Here is a 27993-nt window from a genome sequence, read left to right on the forward strand (position 1 = left end):
TCAAACTGTGAGGTGCGGCTCTTTAGGGAGGCGCCAGGAACTCAAAGGGGAGGCGCGGGATGTCCTCTCGCAGCGATACAGTCACACCCTTGGGCAGAATACGGGCCCGTCTTCTGCCCATCGTCTGCGCTATTTTTTAAAGCAGAAGAAATGGGAGTTGCTCAGCTGCGAGAGTGGCTGCCGTCGCCCCGCCCTCTTCTCCCTCCACCTCGAAGCTGCCGCCTTCTGTGTTTGCTACATGTTGTTTCCAAAGCTCTTGGACTCCAACCCCCAACTGGCAAGTACCGAGCATGCTCAGCTTGCAGTCCTTAACCCTCACTGATTCTTGTCTGGTTGGTTCCTAGTTCCCAGCCTGGGATCGCTTCTCATTAAAGTGAAATCTCTCTTTTCAACCCCCTCCCTCTTCCACTCCGCCCTGTTGATCTCCAAACCTTCCCACTTTCCTTCCCCTCCCCAAATAAAATGCTTCCTATTTTACCAGTCATCAGGACTCTTAAAGTTGCTTCCATGCAGTTGGCAAAGGGGGAGGGGAGAGACAAGCACACACTTTACTTGCCCAGGAGCAGAAAAAGGGTACTGTTTTTAAAGTGATTTATCAATCTTGTTGTTTGACTGAAGAGGAGAGGCTGTATTTTTAAAGTGTTGAATCTTGCTATTTGAAGGGAATACTTATCAGCCATTGATGAAGTGATTGCCAACCCAATCCTACCCACACTTTCCTGGCAATAAGCCCCATTGACTCTAATGGGACTTACTTCTGAGTAGACATGCATAGGATTGAGCTATCTCCTAGTATAGGAGACAAATCAGCTTCCTAACCAAACCCTTATCAGCTCTGATATATTTTCATGGTTTATTTTTGTTTTCCCCACCAGCTGCTGGAAAAATTTAATTTCATTAAATTAATAAAGGGTTCAATCCTATCCAAGGAGAATGGGAGAAATGGCTAGTTGGATTGGGGTCCACAGAAGTGTGTATGTGTAATGTTGGCCAAACTGGTTGTTCACAAAGTTCATTTGATAAAACAATTCTATTGGTATGCTTACAAAGTTTAAAAAAATGAGTCCTCCTGGACCAGACAAAATCTACCTACTCCAGCATCCTGTCTCCGACAGTGATCAGCAGCTGATCATTTATAAAGCATGTATATTGCTGTGTATTAATAATATATTTTTAAGATCTGCATTTAATTAATGATATGATTAATATAATTAATATTAATATAGTTAATATATATATAAGGTTTTATATTATATTATAATAAATATAATATTATATTTAATATATTTAATATAAATATTTCTGGCCACTTCCTGTTTAATGATGTCACTTCCAGCCCTCAGGAACATGATGGGGAGTCATGGCCAACAGCCATGGGGGTTAAGGGAGCCACTGGCCGGAAAAGTTTGAGTACCACTGGGCTAGCCTTATGATTCTGAATCCTCACCTAAGAGTTTACTCACTGCTCCAGGAAAACCTGAAGAGGTGAAAGCCCCCAATCTTTGGGTCAAACCCTGAGATCTGGCAGATCTATCCAAGGATAGTTAGGCTGCTCCCCCCCCCCCCCGTGCACACGCACACACACCCCTCCAGCCCCCACTTTCTAATAACAGATCAGCACACAAGCAACAGGGGTCTTTCTGACCAAGTTTTAAATCATGTTCAATGCAGCCAGTCAGTCACAAGCCAGGGGGAAAGAGGAGGGGAAGTTATTTAAAAAGCAAGTGGGGCCCTTTGATTCTGAGTTCCTGGTTGGCTCATAGGCAGGCTTACTAATCAGCCCACTGGCTATGCTGTAATGCAATAATAGGCAGGAAAGGGTGGGGAAATTAGAGGGTGAGGAAGGTAGGTTGAGGAGAGAACAATCAATCAAATGGGGAGGGGAAAAGTGGGCCTTGCATTGTTTTGATGACCAAGAGCTGGAGATTCAGAGATAGGTTGTAAAAATAAAAATATTGTTAGCAGTCAGGCTCTGGGCCTTACTTACTCTGCTACTTACTTGGGCCTCTGTTGGTTGGATGTTTGATAAAATGTGTCTGTGCCAGATGCCAGAAAGACGCCAGATGCCAATTCCTGGCCCAATTGCTATCCTGGATCTCAGACTAGCTAAACTTGACATGCCCTCACAGATTTGCCCACTAGCAGATGTGCATTTCAGAGATTCACAATGTTGCTGTCTATGTAGGCCCAAAAAGCTGAATATTGCATCCCTGCCACCAGCAATGCTGCACAACAACAATATTCAATTCGGTGCTGGAAAGCGGGTTAGGATTTGGACTATAGAATATTATGTAGCAAAATTTCAAAAGGCAATTTTTGGGTGCCTGTATGCATTGTCTGTCCAGCATACTATAGCTAGGCTTGTTTTAGAAAAGTTGCGGTCACCTATAGCTTCAGTTCAGATATTCATAAATTGAAAGGACTCTGAAGAGTGGTATGAAAAAATCAGATATTAACAAGGGGATTTCAACATAAATGAAATATCTGAAATAATGGATGAAACTGAAGATGAACCAGCTTATGCTCCTGCCTTAATACAGTACAAAATTATTTCAATCAGTACTGTATTTACATCTCTTTGTACCCAAACCATTATTCTATACAACAAGTATAGGGATGATATTTAGAACAACATTCTCCCAATATATTAATCTGCATTTCATTCAAAGCATATGTTTTATTCCAATTCCATTAAAAAGACACATTTAAGGTGCTTCCTTGATGGCATCTTTTGGTAATGAGCATTAAATCTTGTCTGAATTCTTTGGTCTATCTGAGCAAATAGGAAGCAACTCTTGCTTCTTTTGGGCCATTCTTCTGTTCATCTCTTCTTGCATCTCTTGTCTGTGAAGTAAGAGGATGACAAAATGCAAACTTTGCAATAACTGAAATTATCTTCTTCAACAGCTGAAGAAGAGGAAAAATGCATTAATTCAATCGAAGAAACTACTGTAAAGAGAAAACCAGGAAATGATTACATTGCAGAACTTTCTTTCAAACATTAATTAATGGCCTCTTCAGGAACTTGCTACATGTTCAAAATGTGTCCAAGCCATTTCCACAGTTTCTGTAATGCTCTGTAGCTCAAGTAATATAATTTCTCATCCATATGTAATGAATGGTGGGATAGTCTTGCTCGTTTGCTACATTAGCAGTCCAGAAAAGTAAAGGGAGACTGCACATCCTATATTCACACAACTACATTCCACAGAGCTAACAATATATATGCGTTATCTGGGGGGGGGGGTGCCACATTTTCCCATTTAATTTCCCACATTTTGCCACTGCGGCCTAGAATCCACATGGCAGGAGATCATTCCTAGTGCAGGGCCCCCTTAGGTGCGGGGCCCAATTGTGAGTGCAGAGAAAATGTCAAACCTATGCAACGGAAGTACAATACTAAGGGACAGCATGTGGTCTAAGGGCTGTACTGTACAAGTCTAACTGTAGGGCATTGCAAAAATATTTTAGTGAGTAAGCAGTCAGGAATGCCACCCAACCACTGCTTTTAATCCAGGAGACTAGTTCATTGTTCTCAATGACTCCCTAATGGTCCAGAATATGCTCTTGTATGGGCACCTTCATTTTTGTTTATAAAACCGTCATGCAATCGGACCACAGACTAGGGAACAAAGTATAAGAATGTAAAGTTACCCATTACCCCTTTCCCACTCTGAGTGCCTTAATGAAACAAAGACAGCATGGGCTAGAAGATTCTGGGGAAGGCATGGAAAGAGAAAGTGGATTTGATTTGGAAGCTGCTGAAAGAGAAACAAAGACAAGGAGCTGGTGGCCATCAGTTGCAGGCATGCGTATAAGACCCATGTAGCCGGTGTTTGCAGGAGAGTGCTACCTAACTCCACCCAAATGCTCAAACCTGTATATTTGTAAATAAAGAAAATATTACAAATATACTATCTTGAGTGTTCTCTCTTCTACAAGAAGCCCAAGCTTGGGTACTGCTAAAACTTCTGGAAATTCTCACCACGGAGAAAGGGGGCATGAGCATGTAACAACATAATTATGTAAACCCAAGGATGTAACAATATAAACACAAGGGTTTTAAAAGTGTTATAACAGTGAGCCAGCATGACAGTTCACAATGTGGATAAACAAACAAGAAATGATTAATTTACTGTACAAGAAGTTACAAGGCCCTAATAAAACAGTACTTGTGAGCACTTTAATTACCTGAAAAGTTCTTGGCTTTCCAAGCATTGCTGGTCAAAATTCCTCATTTCTCTCCAATTTTTCCAATAAGTTCTTGTGAAGGTTTTATGCCTCCGGTGGAGGTTTTGAAAAGCTTCCTTGACCACATCTGCATATGTCTGGACAGAATCCGTAATTTTAAGTGTAAAGGAAAATTCTACTCTGATTGCTTTGCTCAAGCATTCCAAGAAGAACATGTACCAGAGCTTGTTTTAATAAATACATACACACACAGCAGAGATTTCCACCCCTTAAGCATGCTTAGCTGTGCATCAAATGGTAGCCACGATCTATTGTGGTCTTTACCTATACACATGGTATCCATGGATTTGGATACTGGGCCATACCTGTATAATGAAGTCTAAAGCAGACTGTGGAACATCAGTTTTCTTCAGATGATGAGCTAGACGAGACTATGGCAGGCCTCTGTCTAGACTGCAGGCAATATTCTAAATTCAAATCTATAATCTTTGCAAAAGATGACCCCAAATTAACCAATCCTTAGCAGTAACATGTTACTACTCTTAACTCCTGCTCTGGTTTTTCTGTCTCTTAGACTTTTTCACTATCCTCTCTTCGCAGACAAGCAGCCTTTCGTTCTTCTTCCTGGCAAGCTTTGTTTTTTGACATCTAACAAAACTTTACTTATAAAGCAATGATTTTCCAAAGTTTCTAACTGGAAAATATTTCCACGTTAATATATCTGCCAAGGAACCCTGGCATGCTGCAAAAGATTCTGGTGCTTGTTTGAAAGCGCACACTCAGAACCAAATTACATGAGGGGACCTATGATCAAAGCCAGTGTGGTATAGAGGCTAGAGTGCTGGAAGCCCAGGAAGATCTGAGTTCAGATCACCATTCAGCCATGGTTTACTGGGTGATCTTGATCTAGTCACTATCCTTCAACCAAACTTACCTACAGGGTTGTTGTGAGGATAAAAGGAGGGAGAGGAACCAAAGACACCACCTGGAGCTTCCATGGAGGAAGAACGATATAGAAATGTGAAAAACAACTTTCCTGTCTCTTTAACTTTGCAATCAAGGGGGAGACGGACTGATCTGGATCAGAACAATGGTATACATGGAGAATGGGGGCTTAATCCACACATTTTCTTGATGAAAATTCTTTCCCCAAAAGAAAACATGATGTGCCATGTTAGGAAAAATTTTCAGGTACCTGTAAATTTTCCCTAACTCAGCAAATACAGGTTGGGCATCCCTTATCTGGAATTCTGAAATCCAAAGTATTCAGAAAACTGCAGGTTTTTTTAGTGCTGACATGTCGCCACAAGTGGAAAATTCCACACGTGACTTCATGTGACATGTCACACAAAATTATTAAAAATATTGTATAAAATTATTTTCAGGCTATGTGTATAAGGTGTACTGTATATAAAACATAAATGAATCTCATGTTTAGACTTGGGCCCCAACCCCAAGGTATCTCACCCCCAAGGTATATGCAAGTATCCCAAAATACGGAAAAAGTCCAATATCCAAAACGCTTCTGGTCCCAAGTATTTCAGATAAGAGATGCCAAGTGTACTAGTAGATTTGGGACAGAGAACATTGACAGCAGCACTTCAATCCAAATTAATTCAAAGCAGCAGCACTGTGGCTGCTTTTTACAAAAAGTTAGGTTTACAATCACAGATCTCCAACATCATGTCTGCAGATCCCTCAGGATGCTGGCCAACCTTATGGACAAAACACCATCCCTACTTTCCCGTCCCTACTTTCCTGTGTGTAGCATAAGGATATGGTATTGGCTTGCAGATCTCCCTCCTTGGCATAAACATGTCACATCCTGCTTTTAGGTCAGCACGCCGTTTCTGAAGGAAGTGCTGAATTAGCGGGCTGTGTCCATAGATATTTAAATAATGCCAGGTGAACTCAGGACCACCACAGGCTGGATGTGACTGGAAAAAAAATAAAGATAGCTTTACTCCAGACCTATGACACTGGGAATAGTTTCCATCCTCAGTGAGCAATCTCACTAAAACACATCAATCTATAAACAATCATTGCTACCATCTTGTTTTCATGTGGTCATTACCCACACTAGTACATTAATTTATGTGCATCATAAAAATGTGCCATGAGCTATTTCTGTAGAATATTTTTAAAAAACCACTCACAAGGTGGTGTACATTGCCCCCCCCCCCCAAAAGGAAGAAAAAACAAAACAGTTGCCTATCCCTGGGACTTACAAGTGGTGGGATTCAGAGGGTATGTGGGTACTTATCTCATTGAGTGGAGGAGAGGAAATATACTGGTAGGAATTAGAAAAGGGGAGGATGAAACTCCTTCTATGACTTTCAGGCAACTTGTGCTCAAGACCTCACAAAAGTTTCTTTGCAATGAGTGATGCCTAATTGCCAACCTGGCTGGGGCCACACATCTTCCCAAGGGGCTTATATAGGAGCTGCTAGCAAGTGTGAATTGGCCTGTAGATACTGTACTCTTTCATGCACAAAAGTTGTGTCATTGGTTTATTCAGGATGCTCCATTTCCATTTCACTGTCATAGGGAAAGCTGATTTTTATGAGTGGCAAAAAACATTAATCAAGCTAATACTATGAGATAATTGAACAGAATCTTTAAACTTTTTGTCCTGAATTCAGGAGCATGTTAGTGTTAGCAATAAAGCATACATTTTCCTCTTCCAGGTCCACCAATAATTAAGGCATTTCACAGTTTCTCCTCCATACATTACCTCCCTAGGAAGCAAAGCAACCTTTAGCTTCTTTTCTGGTGTGCTTCGTGGTTTGTTCCATGAGCCATGACCACCCTGTTTAGATTTGTCAGCATACAGCTCAGAGTAAGACTGACCAGGGAGATGCACTTTTTCTGGAAAAAGAAAAAATAGCAGCTGCTTAGCTGTTCATCTGTTATTACATAAGGCATCTCTTAATTTAATTATATATCCGATTAATATATTTTAAAGCACTATTTTAAAACACCAATTCTTGGTCTTGGAAGGAGATTGGTCCAGTCAAACCAGTGAAATCTGCCAATGAGAGGTATGGGAGCCAGAGTACTGACTGACTAGTAAAAGCAACTGTCTAGCAGTGCTGGCCAAGAGTCAGACGGTCAAGCCCTGAACAACAGCAGAGCTGTCTAGCAGTTTGCTAGAAACCAGGAGCTGATTCACAGAATTGCTGTACCATCTCCCAGGCCTGGATGAACTATCTTTTCTGGTGCACTATCTGGGCCCTGATCAGGACCATAACTAGAGCAAAGTTTCCTTCTCCTGAGAAATGGGATGCCTTCTGCTGCACCAGGCACCTGAGCTTTGGCTTGTTACCACCCCTGATTTTAAGGTCTCATGGGACCTCACAACCTGCCCATGTACACTGCTGAGTCTATACTCATAGACAAAGTTTCTGCTCTATGGGATCCTGAAGATGTTCTATGTTATCCATCAGTCATACCACATCAATGCGGCTACATGTATGATATATGCAACTGCTATATGTCAGGCCTTGACTCGGTTTGGAGACAGATTGAAGCTGGGAGGAAGTGTTCGGGGTAGAACAGGCTGATCCTCAGAACAATCAGAGGCAGCAGATGTGGTCAAGATAGACTGGGGCCAAGTACCAGATAGGGTCAACACAGATCAGAATGGCACAGACAGAAGACTTGGTCGTGGATGGTTGGAGAATTAAGTACAGTACTGGTTTATGCAGGCCAGATGAGGCAAGGTCTGATTGTTGGTCAGTCAAGTGACATGGCTCATACTGAGGAACTAAGCCCAAAGCAACGATTACATGAGGCCAGCCAGGCCCTTATTGGTTCCTGTGGGCTGAAGAGGTATGTTACTGGTTCTGGACATTAGATCTGTGGCCCTGTAATGCAGCAGAGTGCAAGCTGAAAACATCCTCTGCTTGGAAACTGCTATGTTGGCACAGGGAGCAAGGTGCCTGTGTCCTGCTGCAGAACCCCCAGTTCACAACCTCCAATACCCTACATGACAGTAGTTTGGACACACAGTGCCATGGATAATTATTTTACACAGTGGCGGACCTCCCATTATGTTTGATGGAGAAAATGCCCCAAGCATGAGCCTCTAGAATCCTGGGAAGCCTCTCTGAGGCTTTCCAATTTTCTGGAAGCACAGTTTATAGCATTGGGGAAGCCTCAGGAAGCTTCCCTGATGGAGGCTTTGGTCACACAAGGCTCCATGAGCCTCATGTGAGTGGGGGGGGGCAGCAACAGCCCATGGGCAGGGTGCCATCATGGATCTTTGCCCCGGTGTGTGGAGCTGGGGAGGTCTGCTACTGCTTTTACATAGATCCTGTGGGAAAACCAGAGTATATTTCTTTTAATTTTCAGTGTGCTACCTTTTGGAGAAGGCTGCTGAGAACGCTTTTTCCTGGATGCTGGCGTCATAGCCTTGTTAACAGCTTTCTTTGCAGATATGTTTTTCTAAGTCACAAGAAAAGAGATGAAGAAGAAATTCATACCACGTCATGTTTGGGCATCTCATCTTTGAGAGGGGGAGAAGTAAACCTGAATTTTTATGTTAAGTGCTGGTACATGGTTTGACACATCATCATCTTTACCATCGTCAAATAAAATACATCTTTTTTTAAAAGGGGGAAAGACTTTATACGGTGGGGCAAGAACAGGCATTTTTTCACTTTTCTCTTTTACATTACATGATTACATGAGCACACATCTGCTGTAAAGGTTAAGTGCTCATAACACTTCTAAAACTGCTCCAAGCACTGGGTAGGAGTGTGTCACGTTATCACTGAAGCCCCATACACTATCTGATAGGTACTCATGAGAGAAAACACATTTTAGTTCCCCAGTGATAGTCACGGTTCTGAAGACTATATCCACAGCCAAGCCTTCTGAAGAGGCATTTACAAAACCTGTGGGCTTGGCACAGCAACTTGGGGGTTTCTGCTCCCTGTTCAGGCGGTTCAAGAGAGAGAGAGAGAGAGAGAGAGAGAGAGAGAGAGAGAGAGAGAGATGCACCCACCCACCTATTCCAGTTTCTAGGCAAGAATCTTGATAGGATATATATAGGCCATCTTCTTGAGATGGCTTGTGCCTCTCCATACCACTGGAGATTTTCAAACAGTGGTTGAACAGGCACCTGCTGGTCTAGGAGGATTTCCTGCTACAGGAAGGGGGTTGGACTAGATGACCTTGTGGGTACATTCCAACTCCATAATTCTAAATGCAACTGCTTTATGTGGAAAACAGATCCACTGGAAGGACATTTTCTTAACATCTCTCTCTCTCTCTCTCTCTCTCTCACACACACACACACACACACACACACAAGCACATGCACACTGTAAAGCTAAATTTTCATTTCCATGTCCTCACATCCCTCATAGATTAGCCTATACCACTCAAAGTAATAGCTCCCTTCTTGAAACTCATTTACATAAATGAATCTTTTACCTTGTGGCGTCGTGAGAGGGGCCTCACTGAAGGAGAGGTCTTGTGGGTTTTAAACGTAACGTTTGCATCTGAGGAAATAAAAAATACTGATAATTACTTATACTGTAAGCTCCTCCTCTCTCAGAACTGTTTCCATTAGCAGCTATTCCACCTGATACAGGGAAAGTGGGAATGATGACACAGCAAGACCTATGCCATTATCTCAGCTGGGACCAAATGCCATTGGGCTTCTCCCATCCCAGGATTGTCTCCACAAGGGGTCATTACATTTGGGCATTATAAGAATTGCATAACCTTAAGGAAGAACCGATACCTGAATCTGCTTATTTTTCCTGTTCCTTTTCCATCCCTTTTCCCTTTTGTATCATGTCTATTACATTATATACCCTTATTTCAAACTGTAAATTGTCTTGAGTGTACTAACACAGGGCTCTCCAGACTCTGGCCTGTGAACTGGATCAGGCACCCTCTCAAATCTTCCCCCCCATCTCCCGCCCCATGTGAACAGAGCTAACCCTTCTGTGGGGGAGGCTTCCATTGTTGCCGCCGATCACTCCCCATGTTTGCTCCGCCCCACCACTTCTGTGTTCTGCTGCCCTGGCAGGCTCTGTTGCAGGATTTCCTGGAGATGTGGCAGGGCAGAGCACACATGGGGGGGGGGGGGGCAACTGATTGGTGGTGACAATGGAAGCCTCTGTGGCAGAACGTTAAGCTCCAGTCACGCTGGGGACGCTGTTTGCAATGCACAGTGGTCTCCAGTTTGGAGCCTGCTGCACTAACCGAAAGGCAGTATAAAAAGTGATAAACAATTCTTTGTTCCTATAACACTAAAAGCAATTAAGAGGAAATATAGAAGGGAGGAGAGTGTTGAGCTAGAGCAGGGGTCTCCAAACCTCAGCCCGGGGGCCAAATGCGGCCCACAGGCAGCCTCTATTCGGTCCGCGGCCGGTCAGGCAGTCCGCGGCCAGCCTCTTGTCTCCTGAAAGCCTCTGGCCCACTCGACTGAACATGACCAGAGCTGTGCTCTGACTGCATCTAGAGGGTGTTCTGAGGGCCGGAGAGTGAATGAGCCCACTCATTCATTTATCCATTCATCTAAGTTCCATCTCTTATTTATTTATTTAAATTTTATATTTAAATTTTTTCAGGCCCTCAGCACTTCGCCAGATATTTCACGCGGCCCTCTGGCCAAATGTCAGAAAGTCAGAAAGACTTTCAGAAAGACTTTCAGATGTCACAAAGTCTTGGGCCAGCCCTGAATATACTATACCAGATTTTCTGCGAGCACACATTTTCTAAGGCACACTAATGACACAATAAATGTCAAATGAAACAAATTCAATTTGAAAAGATTGCCTCTTAACATCGCCCTATACTGTCCACTCTCATTAGCACTAAATCTCAACCTTTCCCTAGCTCTGCTAACTGAGATACTTTTAACTAGTGCTACCAGAACTTGAATTTGGGATTGCCTACAGGCAAAGAATGCACTTGCCCACTGAACTACAGCTTCTCTAATGCCAATTTAATTGCATGTGCCCTATTAACACAGTTGACACATGATTTGGGCTTGATTAGTTCAGAATTTGGATTTATTTACCCTGGTAATGAGGCCTCCAAGACAGGGCATGTCATCTGAAATATCAGTTGTCTGTTTTGTCTAACTCCACTGATACACTGATACAGAAAGTTGGCTTAGTCAGGACACTTACCGGGCCGTAGTTGTTCCTTTCCTGAAAGCAAATCTTCTCTCCTGGATCGCTCGGGTTCCAGTTGGGAATAATCCCATTTATTGAAACCCCCTGGAGCGTACAGAGTACCTATATTGGAGAGGAAAGGATTTAATCGTGAGAGACAAATGCAATGACAAAGAATGGACTCATTGTTATCATTTACACACATTTAATTTATTGGTTATGCATATTTTGTTTTTATACTTGAGGAAAAAAATAATAAGAGGAAAGCAAGCAATAACCCAAAAAGATCTGCAGTTTTTTGGATCTCAACCGAGCATGAGGAAGACAGAGGACAGTAGTTCAGAAAAAGCAGGACACACCTTAGGCTGAATATGGCTCGCTCACAGCAGGGGTGGGGGGAAGCAGACAACCGCAAGCTACACACGGGACTGACACAGAGTCTCACCTCCCAGCCATTCGAAGAATATGTCACAGAGCTGGGCTTTGAATTCGTATGTATTGAACCAGGACCTCGAGAAACAGTAACAGAAGCAGGTGTACACAGTTTGACTCAGCAGGGATGGGAAATGCTACAGCTCCAGAAAGAAGGGGGAGAAAGCAGAACCCAAACATTTGTTATTGCAATTGTGCATTTGCATTCATCTTACAGCCAGAGATTATCCAAAGTCCTAATCCAGACATTTTCAAATTGGGTTCTGTGTTTCTGAAAACTTTTAAGGGTCAAACTACATATTACGCAGAATGTGGCCTACTAGTTTTGGGGTTTTCTATAAAAGAGCAACCAGGAGGGCCAACAGAAGGGGCCAGAACCATGGCAGAGGTGATAAAGCTTTAGGACTTTAACTCCAGCTGCAGTTCTGAGCCCCATTGTGGCCTCCCCAGAGTGTTATCTTAATTAAATATTTCACTTAAAATGGCATGAGAGGGGTCACAATTGAGATCAAAACTACAGTAGGGCAAAGTCTTAAAGACTCCGCATCCCCCACCATGGTTTGCTTTGCACCCCCTCCAGCTACGCCACTGCTTTCCACACCAAGTATGGACAAGTCCCTTGGTTATTTAACATGGTAGATCAGTAATTGTGGAAAAGTTTTCTTGAAGGTGGCAAGTTTGAAAATCAAACCTCTGAATCTACTCAAGGATTGTAATATGCGAAGGTGTGTGTTTATGTGTAATATTCCTATTTAAATATGACTACAGACAAATATTTGATGCTGTTCCTTTCTTAACCTACATTTCTATAATGAAGACTTTTCCCTTTTCTTAAATGAAAGGACACAAGAAGCACTGAACCAGAAACAAAGATTTTGTGCGCAATGGATTAATGAGCCACTAAGGTGAAAAAGTGTTAGGAAAACATAAAACGCAAAACAGCCTTAAACACTCTCACTGCTTTTGCTTATATTTCCATACAAAACCAAACCAAATCAAACACACTTGTTTTCAGTTCACCCAGAACTTGCTAAATCAAGGCCAGCATTTGTGAAAGACTGTTTATCTTAGCAGCTTATATTGTTGCAGCTGTGAGAATCCTGTATGCAAAACAGAGAAGACTTTCTGAATTCTTTTAATGAGTTTCTCAAGGGTAGAGAAAGAGAAAGGTGATTCTTGAACAAGCTGGTAATGCTTGACAGTGGCACCAAGTTCTAGCACTGAAAATTGTGACACAGAAAGTTTATAGTAAGACAGAAGAGCAAAGAAGAGGAAGACACTGAAGCGCTCTTGGAGGATTAGATGGCTTTTTAAAGAAGGATTAAACAAAACCACAGAGCAGAGGTCGATTAACTATTATTAGCCTTGGTAGCTTAACTGAGGAGTTTTCATGTTTGAAGGAAGGGTCTCTCGGAAAACCGGGTGCTGCTAGGGACAGACAAGGGAGGGCTGCTGCTGTCATACTCTTTTTGTAAGCTACTGAGAAGCATGGAGCTAGCCAAGATTTGAAACAGCATCCTGAACTAGAAAGCCTTTTTTTGACCCAACCTAATCCAGCAGGGTTCTCACAAGAAGGTGAAGCATCAACAATGCCTGGGATTTTTGGCAAAATGGTAGTGCTCTGTGCATCTTCTTCATAGCTATTTCTGCAACATAAATCTTGAGCATATATTCACTGATAAGGAAAGAAGCCTTGAGAATGTAGTAAGAAATTTCAGGGTAATTTTCAACCATGCTACACTCCTATATTTCAGCTGATAATCCCTAAAGTCCTTCCAGAGCATCTTAATTACCTGGGGCAATGTGTTTACCATCCCACCACAATCCACTTCTACTTCCCTGTTTGAAGTCTGGTTCTTCCTTTCTAAAGTATTTCAATGCTCACTTTAAGGATGTCTTCCTGGCTGGAAACCCTGTGACAGCCCAGCACGGTGCGGGAATAATTTTCTGCAATGCGTTCAAACAAACAGCCCTGAATCTCTCGATTTGGCTATTGGAAAAGAAGATAAGAGAGGGGTTACTGAAGAGACATTTGTTCATCCAACATAGCATAGTGATGGCCCCACAGAAAGGTTATGTAGACCTATAAGCCTCTCTAAGGGTAACTCCTGGCTAAAAGTCAGAGTACAAATAGAGAAATAAATAACATAACAGCATAAGCACACTATAGATAGCTTATGGTAAAGGAGTGTCTTCATCTTGGCACTTTGACCATGTTTTCCTCCAGTATTAGCCCAGTTGTTAGTGTGATCCCCTATCTTTCTTTCAGGCTCCTAGTCCAGTGTTTCTCAACGTTTGTTCCCCATTGTACCACTCTGCATAGCCCAGCTACTGAAAGTAAATGGTGATGATGTGATTGCCAGTTTATTCTGGATTGGGAGGCCAGATGCAACATGACAAACACCAGTAAGAGGCTCAGGGCAGACAGGAGGATTGCTGGGTTGACTAACTGGGCAGCGATGGGGGAACCTCCAGAGAAGGAAACTGTCGTCCCTTTCCCCCAGTTGGTGAGTAGCCCTGTAATGGGGCTACTTGATTCTACGGCAACCCTTGGGTTGCCGTAAAATCAAGAGCCTCTGTGTTGGGTAGCAGACCCGACATGGGGGTTTAGGATCTGGTGGAGAGGAACTCCACCAGTCCCGCCTCCCTCCCTCCCTCCCTCCCTCCCTGGCATGTCTTCTAACTTCTCTCTCCCCGCTCACCTTCTGCCTCCCTCACCCTGGAACACCTCCTCTGTGCCTCCCCTACACCTCCACTCACCTCTCCGCTCCCTGGCGGTCCACATGACTACCAAGCTGCAGAGCACCAGTGATTCACCAGTACTATCCCAGCACTAGCTGGCACTGAGCTAGCATCAGCACTGGACCAGCGCTGAGGACCGTGAACATGCTTTATGGTACTGAGGGCTGCAAACATGCTTTATGGAAGGGGACAAAATGGTGCACTGGCAGTGTGAGCTCAGGATGGGGCTCCAAAATAGTACAATAAAATTATAAAAGAAATAAATCTAATATATAAAAAACTACAACATTAAACAATTCATGGTAACAACAAAACTAAATATCAGAATTGTAAACCAAGAGAAAACAAATGTTTTTTTCAAGGTCAACTGCACTGAATTTTTCCTCCCAACCATCATTTCTAGTTTCCTTTAACTTAAGTAAGTCTTTAAAAGATAATGCTTGGCGTCTGTCAAAACATAAGCAAGGGACATTGCAGGATGGTTATTATGTATTAAACAAGCTAAATGGGCAGGTCATGCAATGAAATGTGGGCCGCACAGGTGATTCCTGGTGTTTTGAGGTACCAACTGCCTGATCTTGTGATACTTGCACAATTTCAAATCAAGTTTTCTATATTTATTTATTCACTACATTTATATCCCGCCTTTCTCCCTGAAGGGACCCAAAGCGGCTTACAACAATAATTAAAAAGAATACAAAAAAAATATATATGGTATATCTATGGTACGGTTGGAAGTGAGATAGCAAAGATGACGTGAGGAGAGATTATACCCTCTGAGTGCCGAATGAAATGAAGAATCTTAATATTCATTTGCAATTTGTTGTAGTTCTGTCACTGGGAGGAACTGTAAGGGGGTGGGTGGATGGGTGTGTACCTGTCGTTCCAGTGGCTAGTCTCTGGCACTGTACTTCCTGTGCCAGCTGCACCTGACCCTTCATTGCCTGGTCAGTAAACCAGGCAGTTAAGAGCCCAATCCTGTGCTCGGCAGCATGACTCCGTGTCGCAAACTTACCAAGCCTCACCACGACATGGTAAGCAGGGGCGGGGGTGGGGAGGAGGTGTTCCAGAGAGGGGGAAGCCAGCGGGGGGCGAAGAGAGGGCGGGGGGAGGCGTGACGTGGAGGTGTGACGCAGGGAGAGGGGCAGGCTGGAGGTGCGCCTGGGGATTAGGGAGGGAGGTGGGTCTGTGGAGCTCTGCTCTGCAGGATCCAAGACACTCGTGGAGGGCTCTGCACCCTACACAAACACCTTTACCTTACCGCCGACAAAAGGTCGGCAGTAAAGTGAGTAGCCCCATTGTGGGGCTGCTTCCCTTACCCGGCAGAAGGGGACAAAGTTCCCTTCTCCCGAGGCGCCTCCCGCAGTAGCTCAGGGCGTGCAGGATCTGGCAGCAGCCGTTCTCTGTGCCGCCGAGCCTGGGCGCCCCGGGCAGCTCAGGATTGGGCTGCCCATCTCTCAGGAGCAAGGGCATTCTCCAAGCAACAAAGTCAGGTTGTGCATAGTCAGCTGACTTTTTGGTTGAATGGGGACACATCTTGTCCTGCTCTGCCCTGCTTACTCTCATGTCCTACCACCAGTCTAACTCTAACAACAGCTTCTGCCTTTGCGGTTCTGTTTCATCCCATGTCTGACCCTGGCCTGTCCTTCACTCAGCTCCTGCTTCAGGTCTTCTTTCCCTTGCTGCTTTGATCTGGTATGAGGCCTTGGTCTGGCCCTGCCATGGGCCTTCCATGCCTCTCTCACCAGCAACTGAACTAGACCACCCTCCTGCCTGTCTTGGTACTTCTCCAAGGCATGAAATTATAGCCAGGAATGCACCATCTGAAGAGATAGTGGGCAGCAGAAGGATAGCACACAAAAATATCAGGAGGCGTTCCACACGGTCCCTCACCAAAGGCTACTGAAGAAACTCCACAGTCAGGGAATTAGAGGACAGGTCCTCTCATGGATTGAGACCTCGTTGAAGACTAGAAAACAGAGAGTGAGTGCCAATGGGCAATTTTCACAATGGAGAGAGGTCAAAAGCAGTGTGCACCAAGGATCTGTCCTGGGACCGGTGCTTTTCAACCTCTTCATAAATGACTTGGAGACAGGGTTGAGCAGTGAGGTGGCTAAGTTTGCAGATGACACCAAACTTTTCTGAGTGGTGAAGACCAGAAGTGATTGTGAGGAGCTCCAGAAGGATCTCTCCAAACTGGCAGAATGGGTAGCAAAATGGCAGATGCGTTTCAATGTAAGTAAGTGTAAAGTCATGCACATTGTGGCAAAAAATCAAAACTTCACATATAGGCTAATGTGTTCTGAGCTGTCTGTGACAGATCAGGAGAGAGATGTTGAGGTGGTGGTGGACAAGTCGATGAAAGTGTTGACCCAATGTGCGGTGGCAGTAAAGAAGGACAATTCTATGCTTGGGATCATTAGAAAAGGTATTGAGAACAAAACAGCTAATATTATAATGCCATTGTACAAATCAATGGTAAGGCCACATCTGGAGTATTATGTCCAGTTCTGGTCGTCGCATCTCAAAAAGGATATAGTGGAAATGGAAAAGGTGCAAAAGGGGCAACTAAGATGATTACTGGGCTGGGGCACCTTTCTTATTAGGAAAGGCTACAGCGTTTGGGCCTCCTCAGCCTAGAAAAGAGATGCCTGAGGGGAGACATGATTGAGACATACAAAATTATGCATGGGAAGGATAAAGTGGATAGAGAGATGCTCTTTACACTCTCTCACATAACACCAGAACAAGGGGACATCCACTAAAATTGAGTGTTGGGAGAGTTAGGACAGACAAAAGAAAATATTTCTTTACTCAGCGTGTGGTTGGTCTGTGCAACTTCTTGCCACAAGATGTGGTGACGGCATCTGGCCTGGATGCCTTTAAAAGCGGATTAGACAAGTTTCTGGAGGAAAAATCCATTATGGGTTACAAACCATGATGTGTATGTGCAACCTCCTGATATTAGAAGTGGGATATGTCAGAGGGCACCAGGATGCAGGTCTCTTGTTATCAGGTGTGCTCCCTGGGGCATTTGGTGGGGCCGCTGTGAGATACAGAAACCTGGACTAGATGGGTCTATGGCCTGATCCAGTGGGGCTGTTCTTATGTTCTTAGGAACACAATCTACCAACCCTAATTTTCAGCCCTTGTTCTTACGTGATACAGGTGCAGAAATAGCCACCAGAAACTGTCCAGCAAAATAGCTTGGGTGCACGGAGCATGGAGAAACTTTCGCAACATCTTCACTGACCAGTGCGTCTATAAGAAATTAAACAGTTTATTATGGTTTAGATGTTAAAAATAAAATCTTGGAAAACAATGGTTTTCTGCAGTGCTCAGTTTGCCTCCTGTTTTCTTAGACTTAACCAGACTACTTTAGAATCCAATTAGACAATAGGGCTAAATCACCTTGAATGCCACCATTCAACCTTAACTTGGTTGTGACTATCGGTGCAATCCTATGTGGGTCTACTCAAAAGTAAGTCCCATTAAATTCAATGAGGTTTACTCCCAGGAAAGTGTGTATAGGATTGGAACCTAAACTGAGTAAGTAGCCAAGAGTGGGAACTTCTGGAAGGGAAGCTTTCTGAGTTCCTGGCCTTTTTAACATCTTTTTAACATCTCTTAATATTTTTTAACATCTGTTCACAGGCCTGATCCTTTTTTAATTTGCTGCACTATGCTCTTACCTGAATAGTTTTTATCTGACTACTGTTTTTATGATATGCTATGTTTTTTTATCTGTTTTTAAATTATGTTTTTAATTTGTTTTAACCTTGTTTTAACCTCAAGCCGCCTTGAGTCCCTTCGGGAGAAAGGCGGGGTAAAAATAAAGTATAATAATAATAACAATAACAATAACAACTGACAGTAACATTTAAGTCTTACACACTGTTCCACAAGTAGTGACAAGTATAAGCACATTTACAAATGCACATCCCTACACAGTGACACCACCCCTACTAACATCCCTGCTCCAAAATGCCACATTCTCCTGTACTTTTAAAGTATGCAAAGTACCTTCCCAATGGCTGTTTTCCTCTGGGCACGAATAACTTTCTCTAAAATTTCATTTAGCTCGATTCCATTTGGCAGTGATGTCAGCTCCTGTTCACTGTATCCTGGGTACTGATACAATTCCACAAGTTTATCCTTTTCTGAGACAAACTAGGGTTCAAAGGAAAAACATGAGAAATTCAGGTGATCTACAGCCTGATGCAATGAGTACCTCAAAAGCAACCTCTGACCCTTGAACTAGGTGCCAGGATCACTCTGCACAGTATTATGTTAAGTTTCATATCTCTGACAAAGGATTCTGAAATCTAGAATAGCAGTCATGGAATCATCTCTCACTTTCTTTTTGTCTCAGCTTTCCAGCTGCAGTAGGGGAATAATACCTACTTCATAGGTTTATTGCAAAGATAACGTATGTGAAGTGCTTTGAACACTTGAAAGTAGGACCTTGGTATCCACTGATTTGACCAGATGGGACCTTGGTATTCACTGATTTGACTCACCACTGATATCAGGGTCCACCTTTAAATTCCTTATAACAAGGAAAAAGCACCAAAATCCCATTTTCTACATTTGTGCTGTTAGATTATTTCATTCCACTAGATTCCTTTATTCACCCCATCTAGTGGCTGAACGTGGTATAGTAACTATACCAATGCATTCTGGGGTGACAATGAAGGAGCAAGACCCTGGAAGTGGATCTTTAAAGCTATTTTTACATTGATTTGGTATCCACTTATTTTTTTTATCCAGTGAGGGCTCAGGAACAAATCCCCTATAGATAATGAGGCATGACCTGTATATGATACAAATGCTAAATATTCTTACATAAATGAACCGGTGATAAGACTGAAAATAAGAAACCAAAAAAATGAACTGTCTCACTCAGTATAGCATCTTCACATACGTAATTTTCTCACAATGTAGCTCACACATCATGACATTCTGAAATCCTAACATTTCTGTCTCTTTCTAAATCATAATCCAAATATGCACAGGAATGGATGGTTCCTACTCCTTCATACACCATTGTACCTTCTTCGGAACTATTTTGCCATGATGTACAACATCAAGGTCTGAAGTCTGCACAGTCACCTTCTGCATTGTCTTCTGGTCTCTCTCTGCAACTAAAGGGGGGAAAAAACTGTGCTGAATAGCATCTCACAAAACAATGGCTAATCAAGACAAGGGACTCAACTCAGAGTATTGGGTTTGTGGTTTGTAGAGATTTCATTTCATCCAGAAAAGTGGATGCTGTATTTTTCCCCCTTTCCATTGCATTTCACAGTGTGCCTATGCTTTGTTTTAATGGTTTGACATATCCCACTTGCAATGTGGATTGAACTGATTCCAAGCGCGGAGATCTATTCACATACAGTTCTCCAGGTACCCCTAACTCAGGTATGCTCCACATCTGTGGTTTGCACCAGTTTTGTGTTCATTCCATGAGGAAGTGATCCCATATATATACTGAGACTAAGTGGGATCTAATTGACAGAGTATTGGCTTAGATCAGGGGTGCTCAAACTTTCAACTTTAGGGATGCTGGACCTTTAACAAGTGTATAGAAGAGAGAATTTCAGCAGGTGCAGCTTGTCATCTGTGGGATGACAAGTTGCACCTGCTGCAATTCTCTCTTCTATACACTTGTTAAAGGTCCAGCATCCCTAAAGTTGAAAGTTTGAGCACCCCTGGCTTAGATGAAGGTTTAATGCTCTCCTCTGCTATGTAACTCACTGCGGGGATCTCTTACCTCTATCTACCTCTCAGGCCTGGTATGTGGATAAAATGGGACATATACCATACATGCTGCTCTGAGCTCCTTGGAGGAAAGCGGTGACAAAAATGCAGGAAGCATATTTATAAAGTTTTCTCCAAAAAGCTTATGGTAAACTACATGGGGTATCTGAATTCATCTTCACAACAACCCAGTGAAGTAGATTAGGCTGAAAAATAGTGACTTGCCTGAGGTTATCCAGTGAGCTTCATAGCCAAATGGGGATTTGGAGCCAGATCTCTCTGATTCCAGGACAAACAGGCTAAACACAACAGTGTCATAACTCTATAGACACTTATATCAGACTAAGGGCACAATCCTAATCCCTTATGCCTGTGCTTTCCAGCACTGGCATAAGGGCAGTGAAGCTCCAAGGTAAGGAAACAAACATTCCCTTACTTTGAGGAAGCCTCTGTGAGTGACACCCAACTACAGGATGCAGCACATGCCCCATTGGCACCGCTATGCCAGTGCTGGAAAGCACTGACATAGGGGGTTAGGATTGCGCCCAAAAATAGTTAACTATTTGCCATCAACTAATTTAAACCCTATGCCCTATGTACATGTTTAGAAAAAAAAAACAAATTCACACAATACATCTAGTTCTAGTGCTGTGTGCAGTGCCCTAGTTATTTATACCCCAAATCTAAATGTGTTAACTAGAAAGTAAGTCCTGCAACATTCAATGGAACTTACTTCCTGGTAAGACTACTACTGTTTTCAGCCTCAGTCTTTAGAAAAAGCTCAGATGCTGCAAAGGCAAGTATCATGATAGTGGCACAGCAAAATAAGCAAGCTAAAAGATTTTAATCTAGGAGAAGATGCCTTATCAATCTTTGTGTTCCAAGCGACACAAATTTATTGTCTTCATAAATCAAGACAATAAATTATCAAATGAGATGCGTGACAAATAATTGCATTGCAAAGTCATCCACAAGGGACTAAAGTAAGGACTTGGAAGTATGGACAAATCACATCCCAAAGGAACTCTCTTTCAGCTGATGCTGGCAAGCATTTGTAGATGATATTCGTAAAGCCCTATCATATTCCCAAAACTGGAAATCGTATGTGGCACTATTTATAAGATGTTTCTTCTTAGTTTCAAAACTTCAGTAGAAATCTATGCATTTTAACATTTGGACTCCACTAACAATACAGGAAGACTACTACCTCCAACCTCATCCCTCTCTTTCATCCACATTTAGGCTGAATGTTACTAGAGATTGTAAAACATACATTTACTCAACGAAATATATTCAAATTATCATTTCTTTTTGAAGGAGTTCAAGGGAAGAACCCAACAGCACAATACATGGTAGACAATATGCTTACCTTTCACCCTGCCATGTTTAGGCCCTTTTTTGGCACCCTTTGGTGTTGGGTGTCTCTTCAGCTCTAAGTTCTCAATCACCTTCAATGACAAAAATGAAAGAGAAAAGTGTTACACACAAATTATCTCAAAAGTCCTAGAACCTTGAGTTTACCTTTTTGGTCATTCATTGGCATCCTTCAGTCTCGGAAGACTATGGTATCACACTCTGAAAAGTGGTTCTGGAACAGCGTCTAGTATGGCTGAAAAGGCTAATTCGGGAGTGACAATCCCTTCCACACTGGGAGCAAATGTAGTCTGTCCTTGGTGTGTCTCCCTGGCTACGGGCCTTCCTTCTTTGCCTCTTTGCCTCAGTCTGTTGGGCGAGTGTCTCTTCAAACTGGGAGAGGCCATGCTGCACAGCCTGCCTCCAAGCGGGCCGCTCAGAGGCCATTAGTAAAGCAAGAGCAAACACTGAGCATTCCTAAGTACTGTACTTCATCATCATGTGATTCCTTTTCCCTGCAGACTCCAGTCCAAACGTAAGTATCTCTCACCCTCAGAAGCCAAAAAACGAATGGTTTGAATGGTCACATTGTAGTTGGGAAAATAGGGGCAAAGAGCTGTAGTCCTTGGGTTTTTATTTCAATCTGATTCTGTTTTAAATTATTGCTAACCACCTTAGGGCCCAATCCTATCCATTTTTCCAGTGCTGGTGCAACTTTGCCCATGGGGTGTGCACTGTATCCTGTGGTGGGGAGGCAGTTACAGAGGCCTCCTCAAGGTGTGGGAATATTTGTTCCCTTACCTTGAGGCTGCATTGTGGCTGCACCGGGGCTGAAAATTTGGATACGATTGGACTCTCAGGCATTTGGGATAGCACGGGTTAGAAATGTAAGTAAAATAAAACATTTGAGAACTAAAGAATCCCTGGTCCCTGGAGTAACTACATGAGCTCAAGTGGTTAAAATGTCAAGATATACTAATGAGGTCTACTTTTTTTAAAAAGTTCCCTCCCCTTTTCTATCACTTTTTATTTACTCTATATTTCTCTTAATCTCTTGTTTGGTTCAAATTCCCCTGTTCAAGAGATCAGAGATAGTACTTTAATAGAGGAGCTACACATGCTTTACTCTCTAGTTATATCAGGCTATGAACTGGCACGTGTGATGGATGACGTGGGCTAAAAAATTAAAACTTAATCCAGGCAAGACAGAGGTGCTGCTAGTCAGTAGGAAAGTTTATTCTAGGATGGATTTATAGCCTGTTCTGGATAGGGTTGTACTCCCCTTGAAGGAGTCCATTTGTAGTCTGGATCCAGTCTTGCACCTGGAAGCGCAAATGGAAGTTATGGTCAGAAGTGCTGCTCTGTGGTGTAGCTGGAGGGGGCGGAGCACTCAGGCTGGCAGGGCGTCTGGGCAAGGTGGGCAAGCGGCCCCTCCCTTCGGAGCCATTCCCGGCGGGGGGAGCAAAATGGAGCCTTCCTTTCCTGAAGGAAGCAGATTTGGCTCAGCGATCCATACCTTAACACCCAAGCCTATTCAACTTTCCAGCACCAGTGCAGCTGCAATGGAGTCCCAAGATAAGGGAACAAATGTTCTCATACCATGAGGTGGCCTCTGTGACTGCCCCTCCATCACAGGATACAGCTCGCGCCTCATTAGCATGGCTGCACCGGCACAGGAAAATTGGCCAGCATTTGGCCCTAAGTCACTCCTTATTTAGACTACTGTGACTACTTGAGGCTGCCCTTGAAGATTGTCTAGAAATTTCAACTGGCATAAAATGTAGCACCAAGGGTGCTTTCAATCACTCACAGGTCAAAGCACATGGGCTATTTGATCTGCACTGGTTTCCAGTTTCTGTGCCCAGTCTGAAGTGGTGGTTATTACCTACAAAGCACTACATGGCTTGAGCTCAGGGTAGCTGTATGATTGTCTCTTCCTGCATAAACCTGCCTGCAGACTGCATTCCTCATCGGAGGCTGTGCTAGGTGCACCATTACCCAAGGGGGTACTGTTGATGAGGATACAGGACAGAGCCTGCACACACATGCATACACGTGCACACACAGCACAATTTAGCCAAATTTAAAATACTTTAAAGATTCATTGATTTCAATGTAAATATTAAGCAAGTGCTAAAATCTCTCCCACTGAAATCAGTGAGACTGGCAATGCAATCCGAAACATGCCTACTCAGAAGTAAGCTTCAATGAGACTTACAGCACAAGTCTTGCTTGCAACCCATAGATCTGGCTGGTGCAATAATATCATTGCACCTGGTCAATACAATTCATATATGCAACTTTCACTTATTCTTTAAAAAAAAAATAGATTTCCAGCTTGCCAAAATAGCTGATACTTTGCGAAACCACCATTGGTGAGAAAGCATCAGAAAAATGCTTCAGCGTTCTTTGCACAAAAGTAGTGCAAGGGGAGAGGCTGCAGCTCAGCAGAAAAATACGGATTTTGCATGCAGAAGGCCCAGGTTCAATCTCTGATATTTTCACATAGGGCTGGGAAAGCCCCCTATTGAACCACTGCCAGTAATTGTAGGCAATACTGATTTATATGGGCCAAGAGTCTGATTCGGTATAAGGCAGCATCATATTGTCATAAGATCTCTTTACTCACCACATCACTACTGTCAAATCTTTTCAGTCCCAGTTCTAACTGAGCAATTTTTTGGTTTACTCTCTTCATGTTACCAATGACATATACTAAAGGATTATTGTTAAGGAATCTTTGGAAAGCCTTTAAAGAGGTATAAGAATTTCCTGCTGCCATTTTCCCCTCCCATTACTTTCTCTTCCATGAAAACAACCAAAGAATCTTATAGCACTTCAAAGACTAAGCAATTTATTTCACATAAGCTGACCTAGACAACAGTCCATTTTATCACATGTACAGTATCCTGTACTCCTGAACTTCTCAGGATACAGGTTTATTTTCCATGTTTTTTCTTCTTCATATAATTCATAGTTGTTGACTAGATTTATTGGAGGAATCAGTAACAAGACTGACAGCCCAATCTTATCCTTGGGTGATGCAGTGGGGCTGCATGACCCATGTTGCATCCTAACCCAGCTGCCAGCAGGCTGGAGAACTTCTCGAGGTAAAGGGACATTACCTAAAATGCTGGCACTGAACCAAGAAGCCCTGTGTCAGGCTTTCAAGCCTCAGGAGGGAGATAGGATTCCATGCACACCAGCGTCACTGATCCTGCACCTTCCCGGGCTTGATTCGCCCATCCCGCCCCCTTACACTCTCTCCCTACCTTCCTCCAGACCGCCACTTGGCTTGAGCTTACCTGCTTTACCTGCTCCATTCAGCAGTACGATGGGATCCAAATGTGGCAGTTCAGCACAGGTCTTCGTGCCAGCACTTCCTACTCACAGGTAGTCACAAACATACTTTATGGCATGTTTGCAACACCTAGCACCAGTGCTAAGGTCGCAGTGCACTGCTGAAGATTGATAGGATTGATCCGTGCCTGGAGTTAAGACAACCTAGGGATAGCGGACATGGCAAGAGATGGAGTCCATTCCTTACTCCCATCAACTTACATGCTTCCCATCTACTTGCATGCTGCCATCACTGTATTCATAGATGACTAATGAAGAAAATAACAGTCATGAGCATTATGTGCACTGAGAGGGAATGGGACAGTTTAGGTGCCACTCGGGTAGTTTCTCTTCCCTTCCTGAGTCTTGAATCTAGTTGTGATGAGGCTGACTAAGGCTAAAACATTTTCTTTTATAGCTGTGCATTTAAGCCAGTTGGAGCTGATTTGAGATCTCAGTTTGGCCCACATTCTAGTTAGTAATTATCCATTAGTTTGTCCTAACCCAAGGCACAAGGTAAGTAGCAGCATTTTCTTGCCACCATCCATCTGCACAATAATCCCAAAAAGATTGTTTATTTTTTTAGTATGGTTAGTCCGCTTTTCTGCCCATAAAGGCCTTCGGGATGGCTTACAAATAAAAACAGTAGAAAGGCAATAGGAAAACAAGATACACAATGACTATGTATCAAGGTTGCAATAGTATTCCTATTTTTCTTGACGGAGGATCTGATGCTGGGAGACTTCGTGACAGACAACCCAGTCGTATGCATGTTTACTGAGAAGTAAGTTCCCTTGACTTCAATTATGCTTACTCCCAGGAAAGTGTGTAAGGATTGCAGCCTGACTTAGGATTCAGTTTTCCAGTGCTAGTGCAGCTGTGCCAATGGGGCATGCGCTGCATGGGAACATTTTTTCCCTTACCTCGGAGCTGCACTGCGGCTGCACCAGTGCTGGAAAATTGGATAGGATTGGGCCCTTGGCAAAGATCTCCCAAATTTATGTTGGCATCCTCAGAAGACTATGGTATCACGCTCTGAATAGTGGTTCTGGAACAGAGTGTCCTCTCCAGTGCGCAAAGCCTGGGTAAAGTAGATATGGAGGATAAACTGTTACCCATGCAGCAAATCCCCCCTCTCCACGTCACTGAAATGGTCCAATGGAAAGGCAGAAGCCAATACGGTTGGTTCCAGCAGTGTCACAGGAGTTGCCAGAACGTGACTGTGTTCAGCCATGAACTGCCTCAGGGACTCCGGCTCCAGATTTTGCCTCCAGGTTGACTCCTGAAGCCTTTTCCATAACTGGATGTAGCCACAAGGCAGTGGAGGTTTGGGATCAGAGTTTTCCTTCTCTCAGATGAGCTGCCTTCCCAGGCTAATGAGTCCCATCTACCCGGTGGGTACATATACTACATATACTCCCAAATGTATAGTGCATATAACCTCTTAAAAAAAAACAGGGAGAGGAAACCACCAAATAATCATTTAGTTAACAAGGGTACCTTTAAACTAAATAAAAACTAAAACAGAAATGTATCAGTGTTTACAAGCCTTCTCGTTTTGAAGCAAACACTGTTTACTATATGAGCAAAGGATACACCGTGGCTTGTCATCTAATTTGCAACCCATGTCACCACTTTTCTTTTCGTATGTTGCAGGTGGTAATATCAAGAATCCCTTTAAAGGGCTCACAAAAGACTGAGTAGGTACGCATTCCATCTTTCCTTTGGAAAAAATCTACTAATCCTTAAAAGATGAGGGAATGGGGAAACAAACTATTGTTAAAAACACATTTCCCATAAAATACTTCCAACCATGTTGTTCTCAAAGCACAATTACTCTTGAACTAGCAATACCAATTATCTTGAGCTGATTTAAATTAGGGTGTATAATCCCTCACACTCTAACAGAAAGGGTACTTTATAAAGAAAAAACAACACTTTCCACCCACATCCAGCATCATATATAGCTTAGGGGTGTCAAACATAAGGCCTGGGGGCCAGATGTGGCCCACGGAAGCTTTTTATCTGGCCCTCAGGCTCTCAGCTGCTGAGCAGTGCTGAGGTATTACTGCTGTAAGGGCCTCACATGAAAGTTGGACTCTCGCATATCTTGAAATATGATCAAGATTTGTGCATTGTTTTCTTCTGTCATTTGCAGCTAATGAGTTCCTAAGTGAGAAAAAGTGCTTATTTTTGGTTATGACCTGTTTAATGACATCACTTCCTGCCTAACGACATCACTTCCGGCCCTCAGCAAGCATCATGAATGCTTTTCGGCCCTCGGTATGAATCAAGTTTGACACCCATGGCTTAGAGAGAGGAAGGAAAGATCATTTGAGACAAATTCTCCTATTTGTCTCCATTAATCTGTAGCAATTGCAGTAGCCCACCAGCAGTAAAGAATTCTAGAAGCATAGGTACTTTTGGAAGAAATTCCATACTTGAAAATCACAGATGTTGATTTTACTCTTCTTCACTTGGGATGGCACAGAGAATCAAAATTAAAGCCTTGTCAAAAGTCTTTTCGTAGTTCTGCCACACCATTAACTCCTCTACTAATAATGCTCCGCAATGCACCTTCTCCTCGGTGTCAGAGCCATTTGGCAATGTACCATTGCTATCCTGAATGGCTTGGATGGCAAGGGGCAGGGGCAGCTTACATGGTATGTTACAGAGCGTGCTGTACTTACCACACCACCCTCCTAGCTCAACTTTTGACCAGGACCTTGTGCTAGCCCTGGCAATTAAGATTAACAGAGGTGATTATAACTACCGCCCCGGCACCTGGGACAGTGATGTCACATGACATTACCTGTTGTCAGTGACATCACAATGTTACCTGACGTCAGATGATGTTTACCTGACATCAGTGAAGTTACCTCTGGGTTCTCCCAGGAGGAGAGAGCACTCACTGCAGCGGCTTCATGCCCCCATTGCTTCTCCACAGGAGAAAGGATGAGGGCATGAAACCACCAGCGCCTCCTCTTCCGTGGAGACCCCAGAAATAACTTGCGCTGCATGCGGTGCAAGGCAGTCACTTTTG

General features: G+C 43.3%; 1 protein-coding gene across 1 annotated transcript; it reads right to left on the reverse strand.

Annotated features, from left to right (window-relative positions):
- Window positions 1-26667, reverse strand: FAM227A (family with sequence similarity 227 member A). The gene is made up of 16 exons (XM_066634471.1): window positions 26547-26667; window positions 24241-24326; window positions 21628-21706; window positions 19554-19645; window positions 18525-18671; window positions 17661-17762; window positions 13645-13749; window positions 11773-11896; window positions 11343-11450; window positions 9631-9698; window positions 8553-8637; window positions 6926-7059; window positions 5971-6128; window positions 4192-4341; window positions 2747-2844; window positions 1-53 (listed from the first exon to the last, which is right to left on the reverse strand). Exons 1-16 carry the CDS (start codon window positions 26665-26667, stop codon window positions 1-3), a joined length of 1710 nt encoding a protein of 569 aa, XP_066490568.1.
- Between the last annotated feature and the right edge of the window lie 1326 nt (window positions 26668-27993).

The sequence above is a fragment of the Tiliqua scincoides genome, chromosome 7 (assembly GCF_035046505.1).
Source record: "Tiliqua scincoides isolate rTilSci1 chromosome 7, rTilSci1.hap2, whole genome shotgun sequence".
Classification (NCBI taxonomy): Eukaryota; Metazoa; Chordata; class Lepidosauria; order Squamata; family Scincidae; genus Tiliqua; species Tiliqua scincoides.

Bases quoted from the DNA above. Each gene is read 5' to 3' on its own strand.
- FAM227A (XM_066634471.1), bottom strand. From the start codon at position 26,667: ATGGAATGCGTACCTACTCAGTCTTTTGTGAGCCCTTTAAAGGGATTC. The intron at 7,060-8,552 runs GTAGCACACTGA...TTCTTTTTCCAG, and splicing joins TCAGCAGCCTTCTCCAAAAG to AAAAAGTGCATCTCCCTGGT. The intron at 2,845-4,191 runs GTAATTAAAGTG...CTTACTTCACAG, and splicing joins GAAAGCCAAGAACTTTTCAG to ACAAGAGATGCAAGAAGAGA.